This window comes from Phocoena sinus, chromosome 6, assembly GCF_008692025.1.
Source record: "Phocoena sinus isolate mPhoSin1 chromosome 6, mPhoSin1.pri, whole genome shotgun sequence".
Classification (NCBI taxonomy): domain Eukaryota; kingdom Metazoa; phylum Chordata; class Mammalia; order Artiodactyla; family Phocoenidae; genus Phocoena; species Phocoena sinus.
Genome location: NC_045768.1, coordinates 102064469 through 102076478, shown reverse-complemented (window position 1 = coordinate 102076478; position 12010 = coordinate 102064469). Strand labels below are relative to the sequence as shown.

The 12010-nt window shown below is 38.1% G+C and overlaps 1 protein-coding gene across 1 annotated transcript in view; it reads right to left on the bottom strand.

Annotated features, from left to right (window-relative positions):
- ADAM28 (ADAM metallopeptidase domain 28) overlaps positions 1 to 12010 on the bottom strand; it is a 66712-nt gene that overhangs the window by 33231 nt on the left and 21471 nt on the right. The window contains exons 5-9 of the mRNA XM_032635432.1: positions 10483 to 10559; positions 8671 to 8863; positions 6852 to 6923; positions 5882 to 5953; positions 736 to 905 (exon numbers count right to left, since the gene is read on the bottom strand). Of these exons, the coding sequence (XP_032491323.1) occupies positions 736 to 905; positions 5882 to 5953; positions 6852 to 6923; positions 8671 to 8863; positions 10483 to 10559 (584 nt within the window). The remainder of the gene's footprint in view (positions 1 to 735; positions 906 to 5881; positions 5954 to 6851; positions 6924 to 8670; positions 8864 to 10482; positions 10560 to 12010) is intronic.

Below are 12010 nucleotides of genomic sequence, written 5' to 3'. Positions count from 1 at the left end.
CCCAGGCAAGGCACTAGACATATAAATGAAGAAGACTTATTTTAAGTCTGTAAGTTGCGGGCTGATGCATCATGCAGTCATAGATAACCAGCACAGAATATTAATTAATTCTGACAGGACCTAGTCCACTTATTTCCCATGACACCCACTGTTTTCTTAGGTAGTGAAACTCAAGTAATTTTAAGTCACTCTTTGTTGCCATCTGATTCCAGCTGCAAACCATCCGGGCGAACTGTCTTGAGGCATATGCTTAGCAGTCTTTTGTCATTTATAGCTGTTGGATTTATTTCCCCTATTTTTTAAATTAGTCACTAATTAGTCATTTTGTCAGGATGGCAGAAGCATGGGATTAGAATATCATGTTCAATTTTCCTTCAGTCCTAGAAGTTTGTCCTGATTGGTGCGTACAGCTAATCCATTCTTTTAAAACACTGAATCTAAATCCCTCTTGCCATTATCTAAACCCGCCTTTCCTTTCTGTTATACACAATCAAAACAAACAAACTTGTTATGAATCATTGCTCACTTACTAGCCTCTCTCTTAAAAAAAAGAAAAAGAAATCGTTGGAACAAAAGTAAGAGCACATGCAACATAAGATCCAAATGAATACTTTTTAAACTTTTAACGTTCTATGTGTAAACCTGTAACCTGAGATACCATTTGCTTTGCCAAGGCTTTGAAAAATGTCTATGGCAAATACCACAGAACACACAAAGGGGAGAATCTCTACATACGTGATTAACTGAGTAACATCATGACGCTTTCTTCTTAGGAGGACACCCCCCCTCCATTTAGCAAAACTTTCCAAGGTGAGGCTTGCATTGGGGGATATCTTTATCTTATCCTTGTCATTCCAGATTTCCATCCCAATTAAGGCAACATGAATATTGAGCTTTTTATAAAGCTGTTGAAAGAGAATAAATGGCAAAGTAACAACTCATAATGGTGTTATTATCTTTTAATATTTTCAGTGTACTTTAGATTTTGAAACTTATTTACAACAGCACTGTAAAAACCTTCTTTCCAAACATACTTGTGAAATGGAAGTTACCATCTCTTTTGGCAGACACTAGCATCCCCATTTGTAGGCAAGACAGGCACCCTTAGATATTTTAGGTCTATAAACTCCCTTTTTTGGGACAAAGGGTCTATTGAAACAAACTTTTCCTGTTTGCAACCTCAAAAAATATTATAATTTCCTGCTAGTAGTTCATGACTATGACTTTACTATAAATATATTTCCTCAAATGCTATGTTACTTTCTCAGAGTCATAATTTTTCAGAATTAGCAAGCTTGACTCGGTGCTGATTTGGACATCAGAAAAGGAGCAGGCTACATGAAAAAGTCCTGCATATGTGAGTTACAATAAAGTAAGGGACCTCTAATACTTGAAACTGGACTGAACCAAATAATCTACAATGCGTATAGAATAACCTTTAGAAATAACTAGTTAAGCTTATGAGAAAATACACTTACTCTAAAGATGAAAACTTAAATTACTACTATAGTTCATAAAACTGCACAGTGCTGGTCAAAGAGTACAAGCTTCCAGTTATAAGATGAGTAAGTTCTGGGGATCTAATGTACAACATGGTGACTAAAGTTAATAATACTGTATTCTATGCTTCAGAATTGCTAAGAGAGTAGATCTTTAATGTTCTCATCACAAAAAAGAAATGGTGGAATCATGTGACGTGATGGAGGTGTTAGCCAACCTATTAGGTGAGCGAACCTAATCACTTTGCAATATGTAAGTGTATCAGATCAACACAATGAACTCCTTAAATTTGCCCAATGTAATATGCCAATTATATCTCAATAAAGCTGGGGGAAAAAACTACACAGTTACAGGCCTTCTCCTGGGGCAACTTTCTGCTGAGAAACCTGAGGAGATATTTTTTCAAAAAAAACAAGAAAACAAGAAAAGTGTTGAGGAATGCAATTATCATCAAAAGCAAAGTAAAAATCTAATCAGATTAAAATCTTGCCTTTGGGCTTCCCTGGTGGCGCAGTGGTTGCGAGTCCGCCTGCCGATGCAGGGGACGCGGGTTCGTGCCCCGGTCGGGGAGGATCCCACGTGCCGCGGGGCGGCTGGGCCCGTGAGCCATGGCCGCTGGGCCTGCGCGTCCGGAGCCTGTGCTCCGCAACGGGAGAGGCCACAACAGTGAGAGGCCCGCGTACAGCATAAAAAAAAAAAAAAAAAATCTTGCCTTTGATTTTTTTTCCAACTTCCTTATTCCTCTCTTCTTTATCTTACTCACCTGACAAAACTCCAATCCCGGTTCAAACAAACTCTCCCTTCTGTCTCTCCTCCATCAAGCCCCGAACACAGACAGGGGAAAACAAATGTCGTCGGCTGCTTTCACTTAGAAGCCATGACCACTAACCTCAAGTGATCTGAACCACCCTCCAGCAAACCTGCTGCATTTCCAAAACCCATTCACTCTCACAACCTTCTATACATTTTTTCATGCTTGCTCTTCTTTCTCAAAAATTCTGCCACCTTCTTTTAAATCCTCACTTTGAACAGATGTCCCTGCTGCCAAATTCATCGAAGAGCATAGATGCAACCAGAAGAGAATCTCCACAAGCTCCCACCCCGTCCACCCACTGGTCTACACCTGTTCAAACAGCATGTGCTTCCCCTTCCTCACTATCTGAATGAACTGGGAGCCCAAGGCCAACTTCTCCATGCATGGACTGGACCTGCCATCTCTCCCCAGATCAAAGAGATTCCTCCAAAAATTATTCCATCTTTTTTTCACTGTCAGTGTTTAGCCTTTTGTGCAGTGGTTCTCATCAGCATATAAAGGATGCCTCATCGTGGCGGGACCGGAATTTCTCTTTATGATTCTTCCTCCAATGACTTATGCCCCATTTCTCTGCTTCCATTTATAACAAAACTTCTGTATTTGCTGTCTCTAATTCCACTTCTTTCATTGTCTCCTGGACTCCCTGGAATCATGCTTTTACACTCCACAGGAACTTGCTACATCCAGGAGACCAATAACTTCTACTTTGTTAAATCCAGTGGCCAGTTCCTGGTCCTCAGAACATTTCACATCATTGCTCATGTCTTCCTTTGATAGATTTTTGTTTCAAGTAGCTTCTAGAATAACAACCTCTCCTGGATTTCCTCCTATCTCACTGTCTACTCCTTGGTCTCACCTCCACTCTCACCTCTTCCCCTCTTACTCCTCCTTAGAGAAGTACTTCAAGTATATATCTTTGTGTCCTCTTCCTACTTATCTACACCCATTCCCTTGTTGATTTTACAAACATTTTCTGCAAAGGTCCAGGTAGAAAATATTTTAGGCTTTGAGGCCATGTGGTTTTGGTTGCAATTACTCACCACCTTTGTTGTTGTAGCAGGAAAGCAACCATAAACAATGTAAACAAATGGGCATCACTGTGTTTGAATAAAACTTTATTTTATAAAAAGGCAACAGGCCAGAGTTGGTCCACAGGCTACAGTTTGCTAACCTGTGTCTTATGCCATCTGTATGTGCTAAAGTCATAGATTTATATCTATGGACCTGGACCTGCCATCTCTTGCCCTGAACTTCAATCTAGCATTTCCACCTAGAAATTTTTATACAAAGAGATATCTCAAAGTTGCTGTGTCCAAAATGGAAAACCTAATCTTTCCTCTGATAGATTTCCATCATCCCCCACCATTTTTCCCCATTCTTGAAGTTGCTTAGGTCAAAACCCTTGGTGTCACCTGACTCCACTCTTTTTCTTATGCTTCTCATCTTCCACCCACCTCGTAAACCCAGTTGACTCTGTCCAGACATCAGATCTTCTCAATAGGTCTCCCATCACTGCCTTTTCTCAAGCTACCATCTTCTCTTGCCCTGAATTATGACACGATTCCCCTACCTGGTCTTGTTTCTGCCCTTGCTTTCCTTCAGTTTATTTTCAACAGAATGGCCAATGTAATCTTTTAAGAACACAGATCTGAACATGTCACACCTCAGCTCAGGCTTTCCAATGTCTTCCTCATTCGTTAAGAATAACAAAGTGCTAAATACCATATGATATCACTTATATGTGGAATCTAAAATATGACATAAATGAACCTATCCACGAAACAGAAACCGACTCACACACATAGAGAACAGACTTGTGGTTGCCAAAGGAGAGGGGGGTGGGAGAGGGAAGGATTTGGAGTTTGAGATTAGCAGATGAAAACTATTATATATAGGATGGATAAACAACAAGGTCCTACTTATAGCACAGGGAACTACACTCAGTATCCTGTGACAAACCATAATGGAAAAGAATATGAAAAAGAATGTGTATATATGTGTGTGTGTGTGTGTGTGTGTGTGTGTGTGTGTATAACTGAATCACTTTGCTGTACAGCAGAGCAGAAATTAACATAACATTGTAAATCAACTATACTTCAGTTAAAAAAAAGAATAGCAAAGTCCTTACGCAGACCCACAGGGCCTTCAGGTTCTGGCCACTGCTACCTTTAGATGTCATCTCCCACCCTAGCCCTGGCTTATTACAACCAGCCACAATGGCCTTCCCCTTATTCCTCAAACAAGGCAATCTAGGTTCTGCCCTCAGGTCCTTTGCTCTGCCTAGGGTCAGACTTCTCTCCCTTCCTTCAAGTCTCTACTCAAATGTTATCCTATTAGAAATGACTTCCCTAACACAGCACCCAAGATATCTCAATCTTTCTCCTCTCTCTCTCTCTCTCTCCCTTTCTCTCTTTTTAAAAACTCTGCTTTATTTTTCTTTATAGCACTTATCACCATCTTACATACTCTTTATTTGACTTGTTTGCCTCCTTGAACAAGGATGCTAACTTCCTGAAGGGAAGGATAACTCCTTGAAAAAAAGGGTATTTGTCAGTTTTGTCCCCCATTTTATTTCCGTAATCTAGAAAAGTACCGACACAAAGTAGGTGCTCAATAAATATGGCCAGTTCTTGGGGCTCATTAAGAGGAGTCAGCATACTCTTTGTGGTGAGAAGATGAGATATGACCTTGGTCATTGTACCCACCTTGGTTTTATTTCTATCCTCAGAGGATTTGCAGGACCACAAGTGACTCAGCCATTTCAACTAAGTAGGTAACCATATGTTCAACTAATAGGAAACTAACATATAGTTTAGTTTAGAACATATAGTTTAGTTTAAACTAAACTAACATATAGTTTAGTTTAGTATAGAAGGTTGTGAGAGTGAATGAGTTTTGGAAATGCAGATTTAAATAGAAATGATATAAAAATCATTTTTTAAAAGTTTTTAGAAATTAGATAATAAAATCACATTTAAAGAACCAAATCAACAGTTGTACAATGGAAACAGGCGTGGAAATCTAACCAATCTAAGTTGAAATCTTCTCTCTACCATTTCCTAACTTTGTGATTTTAGGCAAGTTATTTTGCATCTTAGAAACTAATTTCTTAGCTATAAATTACATTTAATAATATGTTAGCGTTGTTCAAGGATTAAATGAGATTAGGTATTGAAAGCTGCTATGTACCAGAGCTTGGCTTATTTTGTTTTTCGGTTGGTTGGTTGGTTGGTTTTCCATTTTCTTCCTTAGATTGGTTTTCTATTGGGATTTGTATGTCAGCATTTTCTTACTGGGTTTTAGAAAAATAAAAACCATGAAACAAAACCACCTCCTATACCTTCATGGACCTGAGAATAGTGTGGTGAGTATGTGAGATACTTCTCTATCATGTAATATTAATATTCAGTTAAGTTGCCAAAGTTGTGGTCACCCTTCAAGAGCCAGTAAGCAGTATTAGTCTTAGGACTATTGGCTTTTCTTCCCTGCTTCATGAACATTCATAGAAACACCCAATGGCACCACCTAGCAAATTGTTAAAATTACACTTAATAAAATATATCATACCATGCTGATGTAATTGACCATCTCAAACACCCTCTTTCTTATTTCCTCTTGATCTTGATTGTACTTTTTAAACTACAGACAAAATATAGACATTGATAGAAATGAATATAATTGGAAGGTAAGAAAAAGCAATTTCACTTTATTTTACTTATTATAACTAATGATCAGTTATAAAAGTTAACACTTAAACATTAAAAACAAAGCACTTCCTTATTTCTCTACCTAAATTAAAGCAGTCTGGCAGAAGAGATGATGTTTTGTCCCCTGAAGTATTAGCTCAGTGTAAAGCTCTAAGGAGCTATTGCAGACATATTTTCAGTTAAATACCATGGTTTCCTAAGCTGAGGAGCACTAGTGCAAGGAACAGTCTACTTATTTCAAAAAATATGAGCAGTAAGTGAATTTAGTATAATAAGAGAGGTCAAAATTTTAGGGTCCGAACTAACTTACATTATCGTAACACAAAAATTTTCCTTTTGAGAGCACACATGTGGACTTCAGGTTTAGAACAATCAATATATAAAATGCATTCTTATAAAAGAAGATTAACAATGAATATTACCAAAAAATCATCTTTTTCAGAAAATTCTATCCATTAGTTTTTTTTTAATTTTATTTACCACTCCCTGATGAGCATAAATTTTAATTTACCAATGATTTAACTACTTAACAGAAGACAAAGTGACAAAGGAATTTAATTGGAAAATAAGTTTGGGGCTCTTAAGACAATGAGAAAGGCACATTATAGTGCAAAAAAATCAGTTTATGCATATCATATTAGGTGTACATTCCTTAAAAGGTAAGATCATATCAGTCTAATTATATGTTATATTTCCTAGGTTCAAAACAATTTGTAAAAAAGAATAGCTCATACTCATTATTTTTAAAAACTTATCCATTATTTAATATCTTGCATAATAAATTTATGTAGTATAGCATTTTAAAAGACACATTTATGTGATATAATTACCTCACCATTATCCAGGACCAAAAAATATTCTATGTATTTATTTTGTTGCCAAGCCTTCTGGTCTTTGGATTTCTATAATAAACATAAAAAAGAAGATTACTAAGACAACATCTTTCCCTGCAAGAGTCATTCTTAAATTTTAAATGAGTAATTTTGTAAGAGTTGGTTGGTCTGGGAATGAAGGAAGACAATATTACCATTTTGACTCTAACTAACCATCCAGAATCATCTGTAGACAAGGCTCAGAATGTCAGAGGTAGAAGAGACATTGGTGATATTCTAGTCTGGCCCCTTCCTTTTTACCAAAGGGTGTAAAGTATTACACAACTGAGTGCTAAAAATAAAACCAAAGTCTTCATATTTTTTGAACGGTGGACTTTCTCCACTAGCCTGCTGTGAAATAGAGGCACGTTAACTTCAGCATCCTCCTAGGATTTTGTTTTGTTTTGGTTGCCTTTTATTCCTATCCCAGTGAATACACCCTCCTTTACCAATGGTGCAAAGTCCAGAGCCACCGCGGCACCCAGTCTGTCCTTTTCTTCTCAGACAGTGCTTGATCTCCTTCCCACATTCCAAGCCTCCCTATTTTCAGTTTCTTTCTCTCCACAAAATGAAACAAAAACAAAAAACATGTTTCACAGTAGATTTTTTACTAATCTGGGTTCTTGAACTCTTTAATCAGTAGAAATTGGTAAGAGGCCAGATGAGAAATTCAGACAAGGGTTAGATGCATGAAGTAGGTAGCTACTTGTAACCATCTGGCCTCTAAAGGCAAAGGCTGGAGATATACATTTGATGGTAATTAGTGAAGTTCCTATTTAAATAAGACATAGCACTGGATGAGATTACCTAGGAAGAATGTGTAGATAAAGTAAAGAATGGGACCCAGTATTGAGTTACATGAGGCCTCTAATATTTAGTGGTCCATCAGAGGCGGGATAACAGTGAGAGGAACTGAGAAGAAGTAGCAAGACCAAACAATAAGATGTCGTGAGAGCGAGGTTATTTGCACACAGTTACCAAGGAATTGAGACAGAAAGACTAGAGGCCTGTACCAAGCTAAACCAGGAGATCAACGTTCATAGGAACATATAGCTCAGAGTGATTCTCCTGGACTCTTAGATATCATACCGCTGGTAGAATTTAAACCATAGCAAATTGAATCCAACAGAGATTCTATTTTATTCAAACCTATTCTGTCCAGTGCTTATGCATTCTGAGGACATGTATCAGTAGAAGAGATGATTGGATGTGAAGCGTATCCTAAAGAAAATGAAGGTAATAATGACAAAGTTTTTGTGTATATATTTTATAGCTTCAAACACAAGCAATATTCATTTTCCTTCCGTTACCAGAAGCTGAATTCCAGGTATGAAAGAATATTCTAAGTTCCTGTGGGAAGATCTGATATTTACTTTGCCCACTGCTATATCCCCAGCACCTATGGCGGTACTTGAAGAAAGATTTATTGAATAAATTCATTCATGGAGAAGGCAGGGTATTTTATCTCAAAGCAGTAATAATACTTTACACCTTTGTTGTACGTTGTAGCATCACGAAAGCTGTCTGCTTCTAGGAGGCCAGCATTATATCGATGCATCTTTTTAACCCTTGCACACAACATGTTGTTAATAATAGTTGATCCTTACACACTCATTAAATAAATCGTCAATGTACAGTAAGGTTTTAATGTCTCTTTAACCTACTAGTTTCAATGACTGTAAAGTTTCAGTCAGTTGGAGCTACTAAGACTGGAAACCAGAGCAGCCAGGATGAGATACATGAGAGCACCGCAAATAAAAAATAAAAGTAGGCATACAAGAAGACTGGTGGCCGATGGGACTGCATTCTGATGAATTTCAGGTACCCATAACATGTCATCCATCCCACAGTTGCTGTTAGTCTTCTGTTCATCAGGATCGTGCTTGAAGAGTGCATGTTCCTGTTCATCCTGATTTGTGGGGCTTAAAGGTTCAATGAAGTACTTTTGATCTCCCTGACTGAAGTAACCCCTGAAAAACACAAGAATCTAAGCTTCCTAAAAATATTCCAGTTCTGAGCACTAAAGACTTGTCGACTTCAAAAAATGACCAATGCCAAGGCATTCCAAGCTCATGGCAGTAAAATACAGTATAACATTATAGCTGAAGAGACGCTTAGAGATTACCTAAACTTATTTTCTCTATGAGGAAATTGGACTAGTTGGGGAGAAGTAACTACTGCAGTCATATAGCTAACCTGTGTCAGAACTGGTGCTAGAATGGAAAATTCCTGACTCTCAGTCAAGTGTCCTTCCGATTCTCATGCCTGGTCTGCTCTAAAGATACACCGACAATAAAAGAGACTTTGAAGTCTTATAGATAGAGTTAAAATTCTGAGTCTATCACTTATTATCCGTGATACCATGGGAAAAAGACTTAAACTCACATAGCCTTAGTTCTCCACCTCTGAAATGGGAATAATAATATCTACCTAATAGTACAGTTGTAAAGATTGAAGGAGATAATACGTAAGGCACATAATCAATGAATATTATCAATTTCTTCTCGATTCTCTCTGCTAAAGCCCTGGGCTAAGATTCATTTAACCATGAATTAGGGAGCGAGCACCCATTATTCATTAGACACTGGAGCAAGGGCAGAAGGTAAAAGGGAAAGAGTCGTGGTCTCTCATCTCATGGAGCTTATAGTCAAATAAGGAAGATGGATGTGGATCGAATAATCACATTTGATCCACAAATATATACAATCATATGATGTATACGTAATACATGCAATTATGGCAGATAATTGCTAGGAAGCAAAAGTCTGAGAATATATAGCAGGGAGACTGGACTAAGCATACATGGAAGTAGAAGAGTGGATTGGGGAAATAAGTTAGGTGATTTATTGCAATAGTCTGCCTAAAGGATCATGGCAGTTTGGACTAGGATGTGGCAGTAGAGAGAGAATGTAGTGAATAATCTCAGGGAATATTTAGAACATATAATCAATAGGGCTTGTTAAATGGATAGAAAATGCGTATTTGAAAGGCAAGAAGTCATCAAGGAATCTAGGTTTCTGCATTAGGTGGTTGGTTGACTGTATCTTTTATTGAGATAGGAAGCACTGGAAAGACGCCACATGAGGGAGAATATCATTAGTTTGATTTGGAGTATATTAAGATTGAGATTTCCTTAAGATATCCAGATATGGAGAGATATGGAGATATGGAAGAGGAAGTGAGATAATGAAGTCTGGGCATCAGAAGAGATATCTTACTGTAGACAAATACATGACAAGTCATTAACATCCCAAGAGAAATGGATGTCATAGGCATGGATTGGACACACTAGAGAGAGTTTAGAGTGAAGAGAGGTGTTCCCATTCCCTAAAGATTCTGACTCTAAAACTGGGACTCAAAAACCTATATTTTGAAAACAAGCAAACAAACAAAGACAACTCTGCAAGCAATTCAGAGGTGTAATTTACAAACTACTACCAAGAAAAGCCATGTTTCCTTCAAATTTCAAAATTTTTGAGTCCTTAGAATTCATACTCAACTATAGTATAATTTATTATATTTGAGATTCTTTAGGTAATTAACACACACCCATCATCACAGGCACAAACAAACCATTACGAAGCCTTACCTTAGACCCCTACATGTGCTGATACTAGCATCAGAAACTTTTTCATTAATGATGTGTCCTTGGTAATAACAGTCATCCTAGAGAAAAGGGAAAAGGGGTTTGACAAAGGAAAAGTGTGCATGTACTTTAGACCCGCTACTAAATTTGAATTTAAAATCTTGAAACAAGATCTATAATGTTTTCAAATCATTTTATGCTGAACAACAAAAAAAATTTTTTTTAATTTATTTTCTTTTTTTTGGGCTGCATCGGGTCTTAGTTGCAGCACGCAGGATCATCGTTGTGGCATGACGGATCTTTCGTTGCGGCGTGCTGGCTTCTCTCTAGTTGTGGTGTGTGGGCTCTCTAGTTGGGGCACGCGAGCTCAGTAGTTGTGGCATGCAGACTTAGTTGCCAAACGGCATGTGGGATCTTAGTCCCCCAACCAGGGATCAAACCCTCATCCCCTGCATTGGAAGGTGGATTCTTTACCACTGGACCACCGGGGAAGTCTCCCTAAAAAAATTTTTTTTAAGCAGCCTTTTGTGGTTAAAATCTTTACCATTTAGCTAATGATCCCAAATGCTTAGGGGGCATTAACTAAACACTGTTGTAAATTTTGTTGTTGCAGAAGAAGGATAACAGGGATGAATACAGTCTGGGAACAAAACAACTCACAGGTATAAGTTTAAAACCTGAGCCCCCAAAACACCAGACATTCATTCTTTTCCTTGGCTAATTGCTCAGTAAAATTTCCTAACACTGATGAGCTCTTTCCAATGAATGGATTATTCAGTTTGTGCTGTTATTTCTTGATTTTTCCAAAGAGCGCCACCAGACTAACTAGATTAGTTTAACATCCCTGTATCCACTCGAAGCCAAACGCTCAGTCTTAGCACTTTTTCACACGGATGTACTTCAGTCAAATTCACCTTTCTACTTTGGAACAGGTGAGGTATTGGCCCACATAAACCTCTGTGCATTGCTATGGAAGAAAATGCTTGAAAAACTTCCTCAGAATAGATGGCAAGGATAAAACACTCCTCATACCACTTCGTCCTGTCTTCTTCTCTGAATAAGAGTCCAGAGTGGAAATTATTTAGGGAAAACACAGAATTCCACAATTCTACCATTGAGGAAATAGTCTTGAGTTTGAGAGACTACATGATCCTGAGAGGTGACTGGCACTGAATAAGAACACCGGATACATTTAATTCTCTACTTTTCAAATGAAAATAAGAAGCTCTTTCTGCCCACTCTCCTATAAGGAGTCCTTAAAGGCTGGAAAGGGTTACCATGGTGGTCAAGGAATACATTTGTTCTTGTCAACTGTAAAAATGTTAGAGGAGGGGGGGACCTTGAAGATGGCGGAAGAGTAAGACGCGGAGATCGCCTTCCTCCCCACGGATACACCAGAAATACATCCACACGTGGAACAACTCCTACAGAACTCCTACTGAAGGCTGGCAGAAGACCTCAGACCTCCCAAAAGGCAAGAAACTCCCCACGTACCTGGGTAGGGCAAAAGAAAAAACAGAGACAAAAGAAT